This window comes from Nyctereutes procyonoides, unplaced genomic scaffold (assembly GCF_905146905.1).
Source record: "Nyctereutes procyonoides isolate TBG_1078 unplaced genomic scaffold, NYPRO_anot_genome, whole genome shotgun sequence".
Lineage (NCBI taxonomy): Eukaryota > Metazoa > Chordata > Mammalia > Carnivora > Canidae > Nyctereutes > Nyctereutes procyonoides.
Genome location: NW_026575132.1, coordinates 16,147,992 through 16,172,147, shown reverse-complemented (window position 1 = coordinate 16,172,147; position 24,156 = coordinate 16,147,992). Strand labels below are relative to the sequence as shown.

General features: G+C 39.0%; 1 protein-coding gene across 3 annotated transcripts in view; it reads right to left on the bottom strand.

Annotated features, from left to right (window-relative positions):
* The window catches only part of CCNYL1 (cyclin Y like 1), a 38,973-nt gene extending 15,105 nt beyond the window's left edge, over nucleotides 1–23,868 (bottom strand). The window contains exons 1-5 of one of the 3 annotated variants that reach the window (XM_055345075.1): nucleotides 23,497–23,866; nucleotides 11,354–11,428; nucleotides 9,482–9,516; nucleotides 4,216–4,316; nucleotides 1,122–1,157 (exon numbers count right to left, since the gene is read on the bottom strand). In XM_055345075.1, the coding sequence (XP_055201050.1) occupies nucleotides 1,122–1,157; nucleotides 4,216–4,316; nucleotides 9,482–9,516; nucleotides 11,354–11,428; nucleotides 23,497–23,722 (473 nt within the window). In that variant the 5' untranslated portion in view covers nucleotides 23,723–23,866. Of the gene's footprint in view, nucleotides 1–1,121; nucleotides 1,158–4,215; nucleotides 4,317–9,481; nucleotides 9,517–11,353; nucleotides 11,429–23,496 lie in introns of those variants that run through there. The other 2 variants (XM_055345077.1, XM_055345076.1) reach the window with 2 other exon arrangements.
* Between the last annotated feature and the right edge of the window lie 288 nt (nucleotides 23,869–24,156).

The following is a 24,156-nucleotide window of genomic DNA, read 5'->3' as shown; positions in this document are numbered from 1 at the left end:
TCTGATAAGATGGGTGGTGATACTAACAAGTGATTTTTTTGACACTGTATGAAGAAACCTGAACTAGCACTTTCCAACTGACCGATTCATATTATAAAACCACATACAGGGCAGCCCGGGTGGCTCAGCGGTTTAGCGCCGCCTTCAGCCCAGGGCCTCAACCAGGAGACCCAGGATCGAGTCCCATGTCGGGCTTCCTGCAAGGAGCCTGTTTCTCCCTCTGCCTGTGTCTCTGTCTCCCTCTCTCTCTCTCCCCGTTTCTCTCATGAATAAATAAAATCTTTAAAAAATAAATAAATAAATAAAACCACATACAGGTAAAAGATCCAATCAGTGTGCAAGATAGATCAATGGGTTCCTTAGAGTACAAGTTCACTGTTACGCTTTAAAATTCCATTATGATTTAAGAAATTAGCACTTGTGGACTTTTAGTAAAGTATCATAGAGTATCCACAATTATCTGAAGCCTTTAAAAGTACACCTTTTTCCAACTACATATCTGAGTGAGGCTGAGTCTACTCCATATTGTTTCTTCAAAACCGATCACTGAGGACAGGATATGAAAATGACCTGTCTTCTATGAAGCCAGGTAGTAAAGAGATTTGTAAAACTGTAAATCAATGATATACTTTTCACTCAACCTTTTATTTTGGAACAGTTACTTTTTAATAAAAAAAAAAAAAAATTATGTTACCACTGGGGTTTCCAATCAGTGGAGATTCTGTTCCCCAGGGTTATCTGGAGACGCAGTGTGGAGGGAAGGAGACGTGCTACTGACATTTAGTGAGTAGAAGCCATGGGTACTGCTAACTATCCTAGAATGCACAGGATGATCCCACCCCCCCCCCACAACAAAGAACTATCTAGCTCAAAATTTCAATAGTGCCACATAAAAACCCTGTTCTAACATACAGTAGATTTAATTTTTAAATACTGAAATTTAATTTCTAATATGGTAAATATCAGTATAACCCACCATCAACAAATACTCTTTGGGTCTTCAGTAATGTAATAAAAGCACTATATAAGTTTAATAATACCTATATTGTTACCTAACACTTAACTTGATATCTTACAAATTAATTAGCTGGAATAAAAAGACAGATTTTAAAAGAGCTCACCTGTTCTTTATGTGGTAATATATTGCTAAGGTCACACTGTGAAAGGAAAAAGAAAATTGTAACAATTGATGTTATGTTACCCATGAAGACTTTTTTTTAAAGGGAGTTGGGGGAGAGTCAGGATCCTTCCAGGGGCCCAGGCGCCCTGAAATCCTCTTATTCAGAACAGTTCGTATGTGCACTTTCCCTCTTGTTTTAGTTCTTTGGCTTTTGGCAAAAAAAAAAGGATTACCAAACTGCTAGATTATACACTGCTAGAAGATCTGTTTTGGTCCACAGTTATATATAAATTATTATACATTTTCCCTGTCATTTGTCCTTCTACCCACAAAACGTTTCCTCCTCCTAGATAAGCTTTATTGTTTGTACACACGCTTAAATTTTAGCCATACAGTAATTTTTGTATTAAAAAAAAAGAAAAAAAAAGGTTAGGCCCTGCATTTCAACGGATTTAATTTACTATCCATCAACCCGCCCACTTTCCATTATTTCCATAAAAGAAAATAGTGTTTCATATCAAATAAAATAATTTAAAATCATAATTAGAAAATTTAATAGCAAATATAAGAACCCACAAAAACAATAGTAGGTCTAGCTATCCCGAAATAAGCAGTGCTAACAAGGCAGCATAATACTACACAGAGTAATATTTAATGACAGGTATTTCCAAAATAGTTTAAATAAAATATTAATGAACAGATACACTCTAAGTTACTATATTCTTAAGTTATTCACAGATGTTTTGTACTAGGCAACAAAGGAGTTCTCCTAGTTAAGTTAAATGCTTCCCTTTGCCCTCAGTATCTACAATGAAGCTCAAAACAATTGAGGGAAGGCAAATCTGAATTTTATAACTAGGTCTATAGAATATGAGCACTTGCGAAAAAGGCCTCTAATGCTATTAGCATCGAAGATGGATACTTCTATAGTGCTTCAAACAGTTTCAATCTTTAATTTGATTTTAAAATCATAGAATCCAAGTTCTATGATGAAAAGGACCACTAAATCTTAGATAGCATTTAATTAAACAACCCATTTTACACATAAGGAACCAAGGCTTAAAAATGACTTGCCCAAGGTCCCACCAATGGTCAGAAGCAGTTCTCTTTCTCCTACACTCTAACCAGGCAGTGGTTCTTCAAGCTTGGCTGCATGCTAGATCACCTGAGGAGCTTCAAAAACTGCTTGGCTTCCACCTCCAGATGTTCTGACTTAACCAACACTGGATATAACGTGGGCATCAGAAAGGCTTTTAAAGTTCTCCACGTGACTGCAATGTGCAACGAAATCTGGGAATGAATAAGTCATCTCGGATACTTTCGTACATATAATTATGTCTCATATCCTTCCTCCGATCAAAAGGCTTGTGAGAGTGTGGTAGGAGAGGAGGAAATACATGTATTTTGAAATAGAGATTTTTGGAAAACGTTGCATAAATGATTCTAATAAGCTCCCCCACACTGAGAACATTGTGCTACCCCCAACGTAAACATTTTTCAGAATCATTCCTAAAAGCCAATTTGCCCTATTTTCTCAGTAAACCTTTATCAATAAATATACTAAATTATTTTTAAAACTTAATGAGAGCAAATTAAGTTTATTGTACTCTCACAAATTAGACGAAGCTGGGAAAAACAAGCATGAAACCTACTTGTTTGAGCAAGGTTAATCTTTAAAACCACTTTTGAATTATAGTAAAACATCAGAATCTTTTGAATTCAAAAGCTGGGGACTCTAGCCAAAGTAGAGTTTTTTTGTTTTTGTTTTTTTTAAAAAAACACATGGATTTAATGTCTTGGCTGAGTAAAAGCATTCAGTGATTACTTGCTAGGTGCCAAAACTTAGAATTTTAGACTTTTGGGGCTCGGTTTTTGCTGAAACACAATTTGATCTCAACTACTGTTACAAAGGATAAAGTTACATTAATATGATTGTGAACTTGTGGTTTTTAATTAAAGTAAAAGCTACTGATAATTTAATTAGCTGACAAAGCTGGTGCATTAGAAGCAAAATTAAGTTTATAATTGTTGCTAATTGTTTTCAAGACTGAAAATAAAATTAAAGATGAGGATATTAATATTTTGAAGTAGTGTTCTGGAAAGTCGACATTCATGTCCCAAAGAGATGTTAATAATGTTCTTTGGCCCAATCTCGAAGTCCAGAAGCTCTGCATGTCCAGGTCTGTTTTTTCTCCCTCTCTTAAATAAACTTGAAAGGTTCATCTTAGACTATTCTGAAAGTGCAACTCCAATTGTGGATTACGAGGTGCTCCCGGAAATTAAGGAATAGTTTCCATCATCACAACACTGCTCATGTTTGCTGAAGTATAAACCTGACCACAGCTATGTTTCCAAAACTATTTCTTTCATTGTTCTCTGCTGTAGTTTTCTTATATATGGACTGACATAGTGTTCTGGAGATATATTTCTATATCTATACACATATATAAAATAAAAATTAAATAATCTATTAACTTATAATTTTCAGTTGAGCAAAATTTCATCCATAAAGAAAATAAGCAGAAGAATCTGTTCCTTAAGATTGGTTTGGTATATTTTCCCCCTCTTCGGGAGAGAGAAAGGAGAAGTTAACTTTCATACAGAAATAGTGCAGGAAAAAAATATGCACGACGGGGAAAATCTGACAAAAATCCAATCAAATTTAAATGCAGATACTCTCTGGTGCCAGTAGGGGGCAAACTACTCCTTATTTCAAGAGTAGCATCCAAAGTAATTAATGCACATTGTTTTAGGCCTATAATTCATAAAGAAATGCTTTTTTCTAGAAACAGCCAATAAAAAGCACCTCTCCTCCTCATTATGTTCAACAGAAATGTATTAAGTAAGAAGTGTACTTTTTCTGGGACTTATTTGCTGGCTGGCTTTCCCTTCCACCATGCACTCTAAAGATTAAAATGGAAATTAAAGAGTCACAGAATTTAAGTCCTTGAAAGTAATATAAAATTGACACCAGTTTCTTAAACCTGATCATTTAAAAGGACAATCAAATGACTGAAATGACCAAGTATGGCTAGGATGGTTTTAGCATGAGGGGGGGTCTGTCACTCAGCCCTTGGCAACCTAGTTGTACTCACCATTTTATTGTGGTTCTAAGATTAGGTTGGCTGACTGTGCTGTCATCTAGAAATATTGTTGAGCATGAGCTATACTTTTTAGTAAGCTGCCCTGGAGATACCTGAAGGGGAAGGGAAATAGAAGAAAATGTCACAGTAAGTTAAACCTATAAAGTGTGTTTTTTCCTCGGTTAAAATGTCAAACGATAAAGCATTAAGGTTTTTCTTATACTTCATGAACTGCTTGAGTGTGCTATCATGTGCAGCTCTATGGGAAACCCAGTGGATACTCTAACCTCCCACATGAGATTTAAGGAATGGGTTATAAACTACTGCCCTTGATAAATTATCTATTACCAAGTCTGGCAAGCACCTATTATAAATTCCCTTTATAATAATTTAAGAAGCTCACAATAAGATTTCAGTGTTTTTTTCTTAAGTAATGAAGAGCAGCTGAGACTTTCTATTTCTACTATTCATTTACTACAATAAAATGTAATGCCTTATATAACACTGGTGCAAGAACATTTTGTTGCAGAAAATGAAAGCCCATAATAAATATATCAGTTCAGGAGACAGTGTGATGAATCAAATGTTCTTGAGTCAGAGGCTATTTGTGCCAGGGTTTGCTCTATTACTAATAAGCAAGAGGGCCATAGGTCTCTCTGGGCCTCAGTTTCCTTATCTGGTGGACAAGAGAGCATTCCTTTAAGAGTCTCACATCCAAAAAATAGATAAACTAGCTTATGAGAACTTAACTTTAATCTTATGTTTAAATAAGACTGCCATCACATTACTCAAGTGATAACCTCAGAGTACTCTCCATTCATTTAAAATTTTTATTAATTCTATTCTGTAAGTTACTTGACACTCATCTCAAGTTCCTGCCTCACTCATGCTGGTTTCTTTGCCTACAATGCCTTTTTCTTCCTCCTTGTCTGTCCCAGCAAGCTTGACCCCATTGACCTCCAGGATACCTTTGCCAGCAGCCACATCACAAAACTTCTCCTTTTTCTGTATGCTCATACTTCTAATCTGCCACTAGTTAGTGCTATCAATTGCTTGCAGGGTGTTCCCCTCATAAGAAAGTAAACTCCAGGGAAGGGAAGACTCTTACTCCTCCTACCTACAGCTACTACTGAACACAGAATCTGGGACAAATTAGGAGTTCAATAAGTGTCTGATAAATTATTTAAAATCAATTACAATTGGAAGGTAAATCTTACTACAAATTAGTGAGAATTTATCTGCAATGTTGTCAGAGAGGTGACAATGAACTTCTGGAGACCCTGCATAGAATAAACCATCTTTAAAACACTTTAGAAGTATCCATTTATCTGTGAAGAGCCTGAATATATACCAACAAATACTGAAATAGCCTAAACTATATTAAGATAATTCTCTTCCTTAATGTAAGACCAATATACAAATTCCAGTCACTCTAAGTAGTTAAAAATAATAGCAGCATTGAATACCAAAGAATATCAACAATTTAATGCTTGGTTTTGTTGGTTTTTTTGTTTCTATTTTTTACTAATTCAGATGAGCCTTCCTTCTTCCTATTAATATAAAATCGCATTTGCCGTGCTGTCACACTCTCCTGTCAGCATCCCCCTCCTATACACGACAGATGGGGCAAGGAAAAAATCTAGTTGATACTTTTTAAGATATAGAGCATTTAAAAACTGCCAGTAGCCAATAATCAGAAATATCCACGTGGCATATAAAAACACCATTCTGCTTATTTCAGATATTTTCCTGCAAAGCCATTTACCTATTAACAAAAAGTTCCAGACATTCTATTTTTGAAAAGAATCACTAAATTCTCCTTCAAGCCAGAAATGTTCAACTCCATCTAGAACTGTTATGCTCCTTAAGCTATTCAGTTAATATGTTATTTTAATACTCTCAAATACAGCATGAAAAATGAAGGTTAACTAATTTAAATACTTTTGCTCTAAATGGAAGAAAGTTTTCTTTTCAGACCACTACTAGTAAGGTGTATATGGTATATATTACATCATAATAAAAGTAAATTCTGGGGAGTCATAAAAAGAATAGGAAGAAAACACACCAAAATACAGACTAGTTGGTAGAGTTCTAAATTATTTGCTCCTACTTTCCTCCCTTGAATTTTTTTCTATTATGAATATATATTAGCTTGTCTTTGAAAATATTAGTGTGAAACATTTAAAAATTTTAACTAGATGTGATCTTACAGCCATATGGGGGGATGGGGCTAGTGAATCAGCAACTTAAGTCTATTACTGGCTAGATCCAACCAAAGAAACATTCAACACTTCTCATCAGTCCAGGCCTACTTCTGAGTATTCAGTAATACCTAGCATTCAGCTAGAGGGCAGCAGAATTAAGTCTCTGGGCAAAGCCTAGATACATCAGCTGTAATTATTTATTAGCTTAAAAATAGCTGAAATTTTAAGACAATTGTCTTTTATGGTTAAAGGCTTAGGATTGCCAGCTTTCACAGCCTCGATAAACTACACTGACAAACACAGGGTTATAAAATGCAAATACTAAAAAAACAAAAACGAAAAAACATCAAATAGCAAACACAGTATTGGCAGTTTGGTGTTCATAGATATTATTTCAGTTGGTTACTAGGATAGACAGGGACAAAAGCAGTATTTATATTTACTCATTCAGCACTAACAGAATAGATGGACTTTTACAATCTTTAACACAAAGGTAAGGGGTTATTTCACAGACTTCTGGTTCGATGGCAAAAACTAGAAAATAATCATACATAGACATCTGTGGGGAAATCACAACCCAAATCTTACCATCAAAGGTCAAACATCTGTTGAAATCCTGTCCCCCCCGCCCCATGGGCTTGCCCATTGTGCCTACTGCTAAAGCTCACTTTTGTGTCTCCATTTTCACAGTACAAGTTCTTTTTCCTAAGACAACTTAGAAATTTCTAACACTATGCATTAATGAAAACTGCTTCATCCATGTTGCACATTAACGGGACAATATGACAGGATGCATGGCATGAATTCTTAATCAAGGCCTTAGTGGAAAAGTGCAATATGCTAATTACAGGTATAACTGAAAATACTGTCTGAATTAATAACAGTAATTAAATTAATAAACACTTTAAACTCAAGTCAATCAGAGAAAGACAATTATCATATGATCTTACTCATAAGTGGAATTTAGATTTACACTTTCAAAACACATTCTGAGTTGAAGACATGGTGGACTCATCACAAATCTATTTCCTCTCCCTCTCCTTTCAGAGTTATACTCAACATAGGATATAAATAGCAGGTGCTTTTTTAATGTTTGAAAAGTGAAAAAACTAGACAAAGGAGTGGCAACTGACACAGCAGAAGAGACAGCACAAGCTGGATGCCTACAGAGACTGGGACAGGAACAAGAAAGCCAGTTTGTCTTACAGAACCTCAGGCAGGCTCAGAATTCAGAGAGTCAGCCCCCAAATGCCCGCGGTGAGGCCCATCATTTAACATGCCCTGCTCACCTGGGGTTCTTCCAATGAGACCTTAGACACAGGCAAGGATCATGACACATTTGAGAGAAGACTCCAACAAAAGAGATCAAAATGGGAAAAGAATTGATGGGAATGATAAAATTAAGAACCAAATAAAAACTTTAAAAATTCTTAAAAACTCTAAGATGTAAATGGCACTGGTGAAAAATAGATACTATAAAGAATGACAGACTATAAGAAAACTCAATAAATTAAAAATAAGATAGAGAAAACTCAGGATATTAAATAGAGATGTGTTAGAACATAAAGTCAAAGAAGTCCCCAAGACGTAGAACAAAAACACAAAATGGAAAGCAGAAGGGGAAAAAAATCAGAGATCTGTGCAGGAAAACTGGAGACCATCTAAGAGGTACAACATCTGAATAACAGAAATATCAGAACAAAAACAAAAAGACACTAAAAATTTCACTAGAAGGAGAGATGGTCTGCAGACTTACTGGCCCCAATGAAATGAAAAGCTCCATATCAAGCCATATTATGAAATTTCAGAATCTCAGACATTGAGAAGATGCTAGGTTGCAGAGAAAGAAGGGATGGGGGAACAATGATTAAAATGGGTAATGTACAATGTATCACACAATGTCAACAGATTTATGAGCAACATTGTAAATGAGAATACAGAGATGTCTGCAGAACTACAAAAATTAATTTCAACCTAGAATTCTCTACTTTATCAAAGAGCAGGAGTTTTGGAGAAGCTAGATCTCTAAAAACTTCTGCCCATTCCCAGAAAAATGTGCTCCATTAAAACAAGGGCATATAACAAGACAAAGGGAAACACAGAATCTAGGACATAGGGGATCTGACACGAGACAGCAGTTATGTGAGATCTCAGATAACTTCAAGGAGATATCCCAGGAAAACAAACACAGAGCCAGCCTACTGAAAACCAGTCTAGTCTACTGAAGTAGAATGACAAAAGCCTATCTCCAAGAAAAAAAATGGAACAGATGTGTTTTAGTAAACGAAAAAAATTTTTGATGGACATGTGACAAATGTTACCACATTTGGGGGGAAAATTTGCTGTTAGAAAATAGGCGAGTGCATATCATCAGGAAACTAATTCCACAAAAAAAACGAAGAATGTGAAAGCGGGAAGACCCGCCAGGGAGCTATTTAACGGCATTTGGCTGAGATCATGTTGGCTAGGAAAATGGGGGATGGATTATCCTGGAGAAGTGCAGAAGTGCTCAGGTTTCAGAAATATTTAAGAAAAAGAATGGAGCGTATACAGGAGAAGGCTCAGCAGAGGCTCTGCCATAGGCAGAGAACTATGGCTCAGCAGGGAACATTATTTGCACAGTCATAACAACATAAACATTGATTCTAAGATAATTAAAACCTGATACAGGTTGAGGGAACAGAGGCTGGGAAATAAGGAGTGATGAAGCTAAGCTTTCACCTGGCACTACAGGAAGTAGACAGTGCTAAAGATTAACTTAGGTATTATATTTTTGTTTGGCTAAAAAATCAAAAATTAAAGCAAAAAAATCAAAGGCAGAACTTACACCATACCCATGTTACTGAAATAAGTTAAATGTCAGACCCCTTAAAAAATGGGCACTACTAAAGCCAAAGACTTCCTGAGTACAAGTGACAAAATGAGGAGACTAGAAGAGATTTAGGAAATCTATAAAAAGATGTCCTAACAGTGCTCACAGTATTGGATCCATTATATTTTTGAGAAATAATGGCAGACATAATTTTTAATTCAAACTATTAATTTCTTACTTAACTTTTCAACTGTTTACTTACATGGTTTAAATGGTTGCTCTTCCTCTTTTCTCGCACTAAGAATAAAAAAAATTAACTGATCAATTCTGATACAAATGCCACAGAAAAGTTAAAGTAGTTGCGACTTATCTGACGGATTACCAACACATAAAATGAGATGAAATTCCATTTTTTAAATTTCCAAACAAAATTTATAATTTAAACCACCTACCAAGATGAATCCTATAAAGTAAAATCTAAAAACTTAGTTTTATTTTTTGACCTAACAAAAACAGGTATTCTTTGTTAGGTACAAGCAAAAGACTCCCCAGGTACAAAAGAAAAGGACAAAGCAAACGAGGCCAGGTGAAAAATTTATTAAAAATGTTTACCTGTTGAATATCTGAACCACTATACAGTATTTTCTAATTCTATATTCATATACAACTTACTTTAATTATCAAGATCTGACAGCTCTAAGAACCAGTTTCTGGCCAGGCACTAATCTCTAGATGCATCAGTATCCTGGAAGCATCCTGAAACACTTACTGGTGATCTACTAAAATGTGTTACTAAAAAAAATAAATGGGTATTACACAATTGGAAGCTATCTATCTTAAATTTATATTTTAATGAGCATGCTAACCTAACTGAATATATCTACAGCACACAAAATCACATTGCCTTAAAGATCAGAAGAATAATAAAAGCTCCTATGAGGGTCTTGGACCCCACTGTTTCCCACACTGCCTCCTTTAATGGGGGGTGGTGGTGACAGCATAGGTACACATTGCTTATGACTGAGGACAAAGAGGAGATAGCTTTGCTTCCATGGTCTCTACACTGTCTACATGTGGGCAGCCCATTTTCTGGAAGAAACGAGGAAATCTAGCAATCCTAACCAGAAGTGATCTGTTTAAGTCAGGCTATGTACATACACTATGAAAATGCAGGTTAAAACCCCCCATTTTTTATTGTGCTGCATATTTCAAATATCATGGAATCCTTGCTTTTTATATTCCTGCTGTCTTCATCAACTGAAAAACTTGGTCATGTATACCTTTTTAGTTCAAATAAAAAAGAATTTAATATAACATTAAGAAAAATAGGGATCCCTGGGTGGCGCAGCGGTTTAGCGCCTGCCTTTGGCCCAGGGCATGATCCTGGAGACCCGGGATCGAATCCCACATCGGGCTCCCGGTGCATGGAGCCCGCTTCTCCCTCTGCCTATGTCTCTGCCCCCCCCCCCTGACTATCATAAATAGAAAAAAAGAAAAAGAAAAAGAAAAAAAGAAAAAGAAGCAGGCAAGCAGGAGTGCTAAATCCTACAGTTCTGATTCTCATTCTAAATCAAGGACACGGGCAATTTATACTGGTCTCCCTTGTTGAAGCTAACCTTCTAGGAAATGCCACAGGGCATGTTTGTTCCCATGTATCCTGGCACATCACTATATCAGAATGAGAAAATTTTGAATAGCTCAAGTTCTGAGTAGAAAAAATGCGGATGTGAGACGAGCTTGGTTGAGCATGGTGTAAAATGAATCCCCATGAATGAACAATGGATTTTTTTTTTTTTTGATTTGTTAAATGAAAACCTAACTGCGGCCTAAATCCTATCACTCATCTTTAAAACCTGTGTTCTCTGGAGCAAGGGGAAAAGGACAAGGTAGTATGGAAAATTAGACCATGTCTAAATCATGTGGTCACAACTGTGTTGATAAAGAGGTGGGCAAAATATGTAAGCAGTCTCCCGCATTCTGCTCACTAAATCAGTAACTAAAATATATCATCACATACTGCAATAAGATATGACTATATGAAAAAGTGAAACATTCAAACCAATGTAGGAGTTCTTCTAGGGACTCTCTATAAACCGTTTTCAATCATTTTCTGAGGAAAAAAATACTGTCTTACCATCCGTTTGAGATTTGCTCAGGAAAATTGTGCTTGCCCTTGGATGGTCAGAAGGGTTTGATTCCAAAGCTAAATCTGTATAGGAAAAAAGAGAAAAGGGTGTCAACTTGAGTAGAAAAATGCATGATTTTAAAAATAACTACACGTCAATTTTTTTTTTAAGATTTTATTTATTTATGAGAAACACAGAGAGAGAGAGAGAGAGAGAGAGAGAGAGAGAGAGGGAGAGAGGGAGGGGCAGAGACACAGGCAGAAGGAGAAGCAGGCTCCATGCAGGGAGCCCAACGTGGGACTTGATCCCAGATCTCCAGGATCACACCCCCGGGCTGAAGGCGGTGCTAAACCACTGAGCCACCAGGGCTGCCCCTACACATCAATTTTAATCACCTAGCAGTCTTGGAGAAAGTTTTTAGTAAAGATAAAAAGTCAATTTTATTAAAGACAACAATATAAAAATTATACTGGAAACTGCAAAATTGTAGAATCTCTCCATATACGCAAAATAAAACCAGGCTAAATAATAAAACTTGTGCCTAAATGATATATGCAACTTTTATTTTTTTAAAGATTTTATTTATTTATTCATGAGAGACACAGTTAGAGGGAGAAGCAGCTCCATGCAGGGAGCCCAATGCGGGACTTGATCCTGGGACTCCAGGACCACACCCCGGGTGGAAGGCGGCACTAGACCGCGGGCCACCCGGGCTGCCCTATATGCAACTTTTAGATGGAATTATGTATGTGCCTTCCCCTTCCTACTTATCAATTAAAAATCCCATCACCATCCTTTAAGCTGATATTACTAGCATATTCTAGAAGCAGTCTCAAGAAGCAAGTTCTGCTGTGGCTAATTACTGTCAGATACCAGCTCAATGTATCAAATATGCCAAAACCAAACAAGCTGCTTTTGGCAAGCAAATGTTCTTAAGACAGTCAAATAGCTAATCCTAACTCCATTCAACAAATGAACTCATTTAGTTAGCTGTGGTTTATGTGGGGGGCTATCCATCATGACAGATTCAAGCAAATTGTATAAAAGTTCAAGGTTTTTAATCTACAGGTACACTTCCATCATAGTAAGTAATTTTTAACTTTTGCCCTCAATTTCCAAAGCTAAACTCCTACTTTTTCCATCCATGCTGACTGATTAATTTGGAGCTTCAATAAGAGTACTTTCTGGAGCAGACCATGGGGCTACTTGTAAGAAATTTTGTTCTTTACCTATTTAAAGGAACGTCTGCCTGTACTCCACCTTGCACCAAGGTGGGAAAATTCTCTAAGTACACAAAAATACAAGACAGGTACTTGAATTTTGATAAAACATGGTTCGCCACCATATGGAATAATAAAGTTGTCATTTTTTTTTTTAAAGATTTTATTTATTCATGAGAGAGAGGCAGAGACATAGGCAGAGGGAGAAGCAGGCTCCATGCAGAGAGCCCCACGCGGGACCAGGGTCTCCAGGATCACGCCCTGGGCTGAAGGCGGCATTATACCACTGAGCCACCTGGGCGGCCTAAAGTTGTCATTTAAAAACAAAAAAACTCTCTGGTGTGTCTAAGATTCCAAACAAAATGATCCCTGCATCTTCTCAAGACACTTAGTGACAGTCTGAGCAAGAAATTGGAAATGCAGAAATAGGTTTTTGTCTGGTTGCACATTATCTTTGTTCTTTTAAAGTTCTGTGAGCTCTGAAAGGTATTTTTGGGTTACTTCATTGGTTCCTTCATTGTGTTTGACAAGAGAGCTTGATAATTCTATCAAACAAATGACTTTCATATTGCAACCTTTGGAAGATCCACTCAAAATTCTCTTAACAAAAAAAACAAAACAAAAAAAAAAAAAAACCTCCTTATGACACTCCTCACCAATGCGCATCTCCAAGTACTTAGCCAATCTTGTAAGAAACCAGACCAAGATACTGACAGAATAATGGTTAAGTCTAGTATTTCCCAAACCACATAACTGTTCTGTTTTTAAAAGGGGTGTTGGCAGTCCCATGGAAAATACTATCCCTGGATTTTAGAGAATCAAAATGTCCACTGATATATTAAAAACTAATCAGTCTTCTAGTGAATTCTGTGTAATCTAGCATCTCACAAATTTATCTACATAGAATCCTTTTTTCCTCCAAGTAATATAGTTAGAATCTTTCACAAACATCATTTGGGACTTCCTGGTTTAACAGGAATCTGAACCATCCATTTTAATAGTACTGCCAGCACTAGAAATTTACATAGCTAAACATAGCTTTGTTCTTCATGGAAATTCCTTCTCTGAATTTGAAGTTTGTTAGAATGCTTTTGGAGAAACTATTCTATTCAACATTTTTATGTAAAAGGACCATAAAAATTAATTTTTTTTCACATATTTGAAAAATGAGACAATGTTAGCTATTTGGAAAATAAATGAATTCAGCTGTGCTCAAAGTGACAAAGATTTTCACAGCTGCCTCTAACCTAAGGCTTCCTAAGGGGTTCATGACCAACTTCTTACTGAAAAGCAAGCAAATATACTACATATCAATCTAAAAAATAAGCAGAAATGTTTGCAGAAGTAAACATATTATCAATCAGTGCCTATGGCACAAAAGAAGTTAATTAAAACTTTTCAATCAGAAATCCAGGAAAAATAAGTGCCAGACTCAAAGGGCAGCAGGCTACTCCCCCCCCCCCCCCCCCCCCCGCCCAAACCAATATGTGCTACTATGGATCTAAATAGTAGAGACCTTGGATAAAAGAAATAGCAACATGCAGGAAAAAAGCAAAATTAGCTCAGTGACAAGAAGGAAACTGACACTTCCCCTACACCAATAGGGGTTCTAGGCACATGCCCAAAGCTGGGCTGGCCACTGCTGCCTTGGGACTTCCCAAGAACCACTGACTGAGAAAGGCAGAGCTGCGGCGCCTGGGTGGCTCAGTCGGTTAAGCATCCAACTCTTGGTTTCAGCTCAGGTCATGATCTCAGAGTCTTGAGAGAGGGCTCATGACATTGGGCTCCATGCTCAGCGTGGAGTCTGCTTGAGATTCTCTCTCCTCTACCCTTCTCCTGCTCATGCTTTCTCTCTCTCTAAATGAATAAATCAAATCTTTTTTCTTAAAGATTTACTCATGAGAGAGAGAGGAAGAGGCAGAGACACAGGCAGAGAGAGCAGGCTCCATGTGGGGATCCCAATGCAGGACTCAATCCCGGGACCCCAGGATCATGCCCTGGGCTGAAGGCAGGCGCTAAATCGCTGAGACACCCAGGGATCCCCTAAATAGAAGGAAGAAGGAAGAAGGAAGGAAGAAGGAGAAGAAGAAAAGAAAAGGAGGAAGAAAGAAGAAGGAAGAAGAAAGGAGGAGGAGGAGGAGAAGAAAAGAAGAAGAAGGAAGAAAGGAGGAGGAGGAGGAGAAGAAGAAAGAAGAAAGAAGAAAGAAGAAAGAAAGAAGAAAAAGAAAAAGGAAGGAAAGAAAGGCAGGGCTTGTGGATTTTTAGCTAGTCTGGAGCTACCCCAGGCTTCCCTTCCTTTGCCATCATGTGGGTGGGTGGGGAGGGAAGCCTTTCTAGGATATATCAACAGAGGAGAGAAGAACAGACTATTTAATTTCTGGGTCAAGTAGTACCCAATTCACTCCATGAACTCTGGTTATAGAAGTCAATATTTTGGTTCAGTCGGTTCAATATTTTGACCTCTGCCTTCGGCTCAGGTCATGATCCCGAGGTCCTGGGATCAAGCCCCACATCAGGCTGCCTGCTCAGGAGGGAGGCTCCTTCTCCCTCTGTCTCTGTCCACTTGTGCTGTCTCTTTCAAATAAATAAATAAAATCTTTAAAAAAAATTTTTTTTTTAGATTTTAATTTGTAACTGAAAGAGACCTTGTTAATCAGCAGTACTGATGACCATATTAGAGGTACAGATAAAAGTCATTTACTCATTCCTTTAACAAATATCATGAACAAAAATTTTCAAGAGACAATACTTTGTCTAAAAATTACTCATAAACTCACAACTATTACTTTCTTACCATTTTTTTAAAAAATAGCTCTAATCAGCATACCATTTGTCTCCAATTTTGTTTTTTGTTTTTTTTTTAAGATTTTATTTATTTATTAGAGACACAGGGAGAGAGAGAGAGGCAGAGGGAGAAGCAGACTCCGTGCAGAGAGCCCAACATGGGACTCGATCCTGGGTCTCCAGGATCACACCCTGGGCGAAAGGCAGCACTAAACCGCTGAGCCACTGGGGCTGCCCTATTTTGTTCTTGACACGCAGTCTCTACCCTATCCTAGTATATTTACTGTTTATGGCCTACCAAGTGTTACTCCTATACTTAGCCAATCCCCTATTGTTATTAGGTGCTTATAAACTCCTATACTTATGAGGAAAATCTTCACATATATATATATTTTTTTAATAATTTTGCTTTTTATCTCCTTAGGAAAGATCTCCAAAATGGGATGACTAGACCATAAAGTTAGATAGTTATAGCTCCATGTATAATACTAATTAAGTTGCTTTCTAAAAAAGGTGGGGCTATATTAGTGTATAAAATCAATTGTATCAGTTTTAGCTCCTACCTCAATTTTGGATACTTGAAAAAATTCTTACTGATGTAAATGAGGAAGTTCACTGTCTCTAATTTGCATTTCTCTGATTATACAGTTTTACTATTTTCTCCATAGTTAACAATGCTATTTTCACTTTGGTGAGCTATCACTTGTGTGTATTGTATGTATTATACCTGGTAGGACCCTAAAATGTCTGTCTGCATGAGGTTTTCAGAAAATAGTAATTTTCTGTCTCTAGCCTATGACAACTTTCTATGTAACTTGCACTTTTTGCTAATGACAAAAACCATATTGCTATTTTATAGAATGGATATTTAAGCTATTACATAAACTCAGATGCACACACAAATTATTTCTGCACTGTCCATTACGGTTTTCTCAAGAACCTAAGACAACTGTGATAAACTGTACGACCATATTCGCACTATTACAAGGGTACCTTAGACTGCCAACTATTAAGCACTACTACCTCCCACCAACATGAGCATATGTGCACACAGGCACACAGTGATTTAGAGATGGCATGAAATTACTGTACATCTTGTATGTGAATCTAGCCAAAAATTACTTCCTTAGAATGTTTTAACCTAAGAGAAATACTCCTGAGTTCACAATTAGAAGTTATGATTAAAATCGTATTTAAGACCCATCACTTTTTAAAAATCAATTTAAACTGCAACTTAATTTGACAGCATGACAGGCTGATGTGGGAAAAGTAAGACTTCGAAAAAAAAAAAAAAAACCTTGAACTTGGATCTTAATATAAATACAGAGGAAATCTGTGAAGCCAATGATATCCAATACTGTTCTTTCCCCTTACCTAAGATTCTACCAGTTATAAGATGCACAGATGTTAAAAATGTGAAAATACAGGCAATTTAGAATAAATGAAATGCATTATTAAAGGCTGTGTAAAATTATGCAACTATAAAATGTCAATAAATGATTTTTCCTTGTCAAAATATTAAGGGGAGAAGGTAATGACCAAGAAACTGTTAGAGGAGCATATTTCAGAGAGACTGATTTCAATACATTGTTTTCTATATGTTCCAATTAAATAGAAGGCAGTTTCTGGGCCAACTGCTAGGTACCTGTTCACTTAGGGCTTCCTGCACTTACTGAACTAAGCTACCATCCCTATACTGTACGCTGCGTTCATTTAATGGCCAATTAACACAAATATTTCAAGTCTTACCATTACCATGTACACTGATGATTTTATCCGTGAATCCACACTTTCCAGGTAATTCCCACCCAATGGCCTTGGGCTGGCCTGGCTCACCAGAGGGCACACAACATGGTCCTGTGTCTCCCAAATTACTGCTTGAGCCCTTTTACTGCTTCCTAATTCTGGCTTCCAAACCCCCTCTATACCTGCATCTATCTTGGTTCTTGGTCTTGACTTATTTTAATCCTCAATGATTAAATCCGCATGATTAGGGACTGTAACTAAGATGTGACATTTCATATAGTGATTTCTTCTTTTATACTTTATACACTTCTAACAAATATTTTTGCTCAGTTTGTTGAATTTCTAAGAACATTTCTGGGTTGCAAGTTACCTTTATTTTGTTTCACATTGTGCAATGTTAATATTTTAATTCTAAAGCTTAATTATTTTAATACATGAGAGGAAAAAAGTATCCAAAGTAGCCCACATTATGAATCATTCAATAAATTCTATTCCCATGTGCCATATATCTATATTTTATATCCTTGATCTATCATCACAAATCTTGGACAACTCTCACAGCCTGTCTTCTCATGTGTAAAAACATATAATTTTTTTTTTTAAGATTTTATTTATTCATGAGAGACCGAGAGAGAGACAGAGACAAAGGCAGAGGGAGAAGCAGGCCCCATGCAGGGAGCCCGATGTGGGACTCAATCCTGGGACTCCAGGATCACGCCCTGGGCTGAAGGCGGCACTAAACCGCTGAGCCACCCAGGCTGCCCAACATATAATTCTTATACTGTGTAACTCAAAACATTGTGAGGATCTAAAGAAATGCAAGAGCAATCTATGGATCGTATAAAGCACAGTAAATGACAAAACAAAGCTTTTACAAATGAACTCAAAAAGCAAAAAGTGAACATTTAGCATTTCATTAGAAAGTGTATGAAATGTCCACTCATTACTCACACCCAAATATCACCTTAAGCAAATATGTGCTTTGGCTAACACTAAAGGAATAATAGTCACACAATCAGTAAGAAGTTCTCCCAGTGACTTTGGCTGCTTTAAGGAAATACATATTTCTCCTGCTTCTGTCATGTAGATTACTGTATGTCCTTCTCCTTGCTTTTTTCATGTAACATATCCTGGAGATCATTTCACAGAGGTGAAGACAGACTTTGCTCTTCTTTACAGCTCTCCACTATGTGGATGTGCCAGCTGATTTTACCAGCCCCTTACTGGACATTTGAGTTATTTCTAATACTTTGTTTTTGAAAAAAGTGCAACAAAAACTTTGTGAATATGGTTTCTTATTTGTGGGAAATAAATAATAAATTATATAATAATAATAATAATAATAATAATAATAATAATAGTAATAAATTCCTCAAAGTAGGATTTCTGGATTAAATGTATCTGCAATGTTGTGAGATTGTGCCCATTTCCCCTTCAAGGGATCAAACCATTTTGCGTTTCCATCAGCAATATATGAATACAACTGTTTCTTCATAGTCTCACAAAAGAATGTGGTGTCAATGGATCTTCTTCCAGTAGGAGACAAACTACAGTATAGTTTTATTTTGCATCTCTTCTATGAGTGAAGACATGTTTGAGGGTCATCTGCACTTTTCTGTGAGTTGCCCATTCATATCTTTGTTACCTTTTAGATTCACTTAATTTCTTTAAGTCTATATTTTAGGCCCATATTGTTTTCTGTTCAATCCGCTGTTGGCTCTCACCTGAAGTACTGCACCAGCCTTCTATCTGGTCGCCTTGCTTCCATGCATGCCTGTTATACATTCTCACACAGTAGAGCTCTAGTCTGGTTGGTCGTTTTTTTTTTTTTTGTTTTGTTTTTTTTTGTTTTTTTCTAGAATTAACAATCATTCTCCTGCATATAATCCTCCAATGGTTTCCCATTACAATTAAACTAAGATCCATATTCTTTGTGAAGGCCCAACAGGCACACGAGGTCTAAATCCACCACATCCCTCTTGGCATCCCTCTCTGTCTTGCTGCAACCACTCCTGGGTCTTTCTGTCCTCTGCCTGTACCTAGCATATTCCCATGTGCGGAACTGGGCACAGAGCCTCTTTCTTCCACATCCTCCCACACCTTCTCACCTTTAGGGCTGTGTACTTGTCACTTGAGAGCAGTAGTCTTTTATTTTTTATTTTTTTTTTTTAATTTTTTATTTATTTATGATAGTCACACAGAGAGAGACGGAGAGAGAGGCAGAGACACAGGCAGAGGGAGAAGCAGGCTCCATGCACCGGGAGCCCGACGTGGGATTCGATCCCGGGTCTCCAGGATCGCGCCCTGGGCCAAAGGCAGGCGCCAAACCGCTGCGCCACCCAGGGATCCCGCAGTAGTCTTTTAAATCACTTCATGTAAACCTGCCCTCCTCCCGTTCTTTTCACCTTCTTTCAGCACCTCACTACCTAAGGTTCTTGATTATTCCTGTGTTGTCTGCCTTTAGGTCCTCTAGAATGTATGGAGTTAGGGGTAGGGGCTTTGTCCTGTATAGCACTGTCCTACATCTGGAACAGTGCCCAATAAACACCTGCTTCAGTGGATCCAAACCCAATTAAGTTTCTCCCAATTTTACAGTCTTTTCTAAGATTTCTTCTAATGCTTCTTTTGATTAGTCCTCTTATTTCAGATCTTAGAGTAGTAGTTACTCCAAATTAAAGACACAAGACAGGCTACCAAGTATCACAAAAATCCGAAAGAGAAATTCTAGTATCAAGTGAAAACCCAACAGTCACTTCAATTTGGTATAAGGACATTTAATGTTAAAGTATTTTACCTACAAAATGACTGAGTCATAAGACAAAGTATATCATCTGAAATCTAAAGGGAGGTACTTGCACCAGTTTTTAATCTGTGTACCCAGAATAAGACATGATAATGGGGTTATGTCCTGTTTTACTATAGAAGATGCCCAACTATAAAGGGATGAATGGTGCTCCAACCATTCAGTGGCATACTAAACAGTTATTAAAAGGCATGTGGTAGCTATGTGCAACTACATGGAAATACATCCTGGAATGCTCTCTAGGTGTCAAGCACAGATCTGGGAGCTTTAGGTCATTATTTCTCTTTATTTTTTTAAGATTTTATTTATTCATGAGACACACAGCGAGAGGCAGAGACATAGGCAGAGGGAGAAGCAGGCTCCCTGCAGGGAGCCTGATGTGGGACTTGATCCCTAGACTCCGGGATCATGTCCTGAGCCAAAGGCAGATGCTCAACCGCTGAGCTGCCCAGGCGTCCCGATTATTTCTCTTTAAAACAAAAGGCTATAAAGCAACACATGAAGAGTTATCTCATCTTTATAAAATAAACAAAATGTTATGTTTATAAACACAAAAGGTTTAGGAAGAGTAAACATTAAAATATTAATAAAAGTGTTCTGGATAGTCTGACTATAAGTGAATGACTTTTTTGTAGTTTCTAAGTCTTTTACAGCAAATGCCTATTGTTTTCAAAAGAAATAAAAAAGAGGTTTAAAATAGCTACTGGAAAGAGGAAAGGTCCACTGCTCAGACTTTTTTTTTTCTTCCACATCATATTGCCAATTCCTTCCCCACTCACTCCTCAGGGGAAGGGGGAAGAAGGGGTCACTTGAGAGAGCACTTATGTCCAGCTAATTAGTGAAGCCTATAAGGTCAGAATGTAAAAGGCTGTATGAAAAGTTGATGAGTAATAATAAAGTTGGAAAATAGGACTTTTGTATCTTATTTTGTGTTATTACCACAAGTTATTGTGGATATGCTGTTAGGCAAAGGTAAGAGGATAGAAAAATTCTTTTGACTCTATCTGAAATCTATACTAGATTCTTAGGAATATCTCTTTGAAATGGCTTGAAGAAATCATGTTCTTCTGAAATGCTTCAGGAAAACAAAGTACAGCATCATTTACAGATGATTTCTGCCTAAGAAATGAACTAATTAAAATCATCATAGAAAAGCCAAAATGTTTTATATTTAAGTAGGTATTTCTTAGTTTCCAGGGAAACTGATACAAAATTGTCTGAAATAAAGACGTTAAAAGCAAACTTTCAATGCGCCTATACTTTATATTTGGTGTTCTGACCTTGTTTCTATGGAAACCTAATAGGCAAATGCCGAAATTGAGGCTTATCATTCTACTGAATGCCAAAGAAAATTTTAAGACAAACGAAATTTTAACTATCATGTTAAATATAATAGTGTATTCCATAATTTTTTTAAAAACTCTTCTTGTTTAATGCTCATTTAGCCCTATGCCTACTACCTGGTACCTCACCTTATCAGCTTTTCCTAATGTTCCTCTGCCCAGGGCGTTCTTGGCTTCAATTTGAACAAAGTCTTTTAAATGCATCAACCCGTTTACCTGACTGGTTACTCTAGGCTATTTCATGACTTGTAGCTTTAGTCATATCTACTGTAATGAATTACAGACATAGGAGGAAGAGGTAAAAGTTGCTTCTGAATTGCAAACAATAAACTGAATGGAAATAATCAAGACCAGTAAGTTGAGATAGGCCTATCTTATGGATAAATAATCAAATACCAGATGTACTCCAAAGAGTTTTTTAGGCACCCCAAGAACTGAATTTGGCAAGGTACCTCCATGTCAGTCTCTTCTGTTCAGTAGCTACGTTACACAGTCATTGCCCATCTTGGAGTCTCTCCTCCTCCTTTGGAAGACAGGGAGAACACACAGGGGCCTTACTTATAGTTGGAAGGGTCCAATGAGATGGACATGAAGATGTGTTGTAGATCTTCAAAGAACTGCATACAGCTCCAACTTTGGTCTCTCATCCAACACTACCCATCTACTGACCAGCCTGTTAAAATTGCTCAAAGGCTTACCTTACAGCACCAAGCAGAGCTGAAGTTTTCACAAGTACCTACATGTTTTGTGTTTAAAAGCACAATTAATGCAGAATTCGTTCTTTTACAATATTTCAGTGTTCTGAAAAGCAGTACTTTTCACTTACAAAGCCACATCTATCATAGAAGTAAATCCACAGACAATTGTTGTAACTCAATGAAGAGCCCAACTAAAGTTTAAGTAAAAAAACAAAAAACAAAAAACAAAAACACACACACACACACAAAAAAAAAAAAAACAACTACAAGACAAAAAAATAAATAAATAAATAAAACTACAAGACATTTCCTCTAGGAAATAATGAAATAAGCTGGGGCGCTTAAATGAAACAAACGGGCTTTAACATCTTTATGATACAATGTTTTCTACTTCAAGGAATGTAAGACTTCATGAAAGAGCCCAGGGGTTACTACTCAGAATTATCTTTATGTAGTCATCCCTTTCCAAAATTCCAGAGGCAAAAATCAAACATTTCCTCTCTTCCCTCCCCCTCCCCCAACCATTTGGCCAGAAGAACTTTTACCCTAACGTTCTTATAAGTTGAACAGGATTCTATAGATGGGGGGGGGGAGGGGGGGTCTTTGAAGACAAACAGTCTTGTGCGAGGTCTGACACCTTAACTGCCAAACTTCTGTATTACAGATTAAGGTCTGAATTTATGGGGGGGGGGGAGTTCTCTTTGGAGACTTTTGACCAACAACAGTCTCATGAACCATCCCGCGCCTCTCATTTTTAGAACAGGCAACACAGTAAGTGAAGTCCTGTTACGTCCCTGAGGTGGGGCTGAAGACCTATTTGGGTCAAAGTGGGAATTTTCAAGTAGCGAGAACTCCCCGGGCTCTCCGTCCGTTAGGGACCCCTCGGGCAGCCCCGGCAGGAACCCTTCCCACCGCTCACAGTTACTTCAAGCCCCTTCCTCCCATCATTTTCTTTCCGTGCGTCTTCAAACCACAGGCAGAGTCAGGCGGCTTCCACCGAGGCTGCCGAGAACAGCCCACTACTTAACAGCACCACACGGACTCTCACAGGCCCATCAATCTCTGTTTTGAATTTAGGCAAACAAACCCTACAATCCAGTCTGAACTGCACCGCGAATCCAGGACCTTTACCTGGCTTCCCCGCCTCGGCTAGGGGACGGGGACGGGGACGGGGCCGGGGACGGGGCCGGGGACGGGGCCGGTTAACTCTGAAGTTGGGGTATTTACATGTTCATGGAGAGAATACACCAAAAAGTGTATGAGAAAGTCCCCGAGGCGTTAGGTGGACCGACCAACGGGAAACGGGTTGCGGGCTGGAGGGTCTCGGGCCGGGGCTGGGAAAGCACCGAGCGAGCGCGGGGCAGGGAAGCGGGAGCGCAACCGGCCGGACACGACGGGGGCAGGATGAGGGGTGGGGACGCCGGGCGGAGGCAGCCTTCATCCGCGGCGCCCGGCCCGGGGGAGCCCGGGGGAGCCCGGGGGTCCGCCCGCCGCCCCGCAGCGCCGGCCCCCGAGAGGCGCGGCGCGGGCCCGCCGCCTCCTCCTCCTCCTCCTCACCTTCGGGCATCTCCCGGTCGCTGATGTGCTGCAGGTGGTGGCCCTCGCCGGCTCCGAAATCCAACTCGGCGGGCTCCACGGTAGCGGGCGCCGGCGCCACTGCCACCGCGTCCCCGGCCGCCGCCTGGTACACGTCGGACTCGTAGTCGGGATCCGCCGACCCCGTGCCCCGGCCCGGCTTGGGGCTGGCGTTCGAGGACACGCAACAGGTCAGCGTGTTCCCCATGGGGCGCCTCGGCTCCTCGCCGCCGCCGCTCGCCCCCGACTCCGCCGCGCTCAGCAGCCGCCCCCTCCCCCAACAATGGCGCGGTCGGCACCGGCAGCCCCGGGGCTACGCCGCGCAGGCAGCCGCGGCCTCGCCCGCCCCGCCGCCGGGCCCGGAGCAGGGCTCCGGTCCCGGCCGCACCCCCGCCGCCGCGCCGCCGCCGCCGCCTCCCCCGAGCCAACTAGTCTGCGAGGGCGGCGACCAGCCCTGGTTATTTAAAAGGGGTGGGGACCCGACAGGCGCTGAGACGCGCAGCCACTGCCGGGAGAGAGCGCGGCCGCAGCTCCTCCTCCTTCCGCTGCCGCCTCCCGAGTGAAGGCCGCTGGCCCGGCCGGCACCTACCAACCGGAACGCATTGTGCGGTCACCTGGTTACGAGGGACCAATCAGATCCCG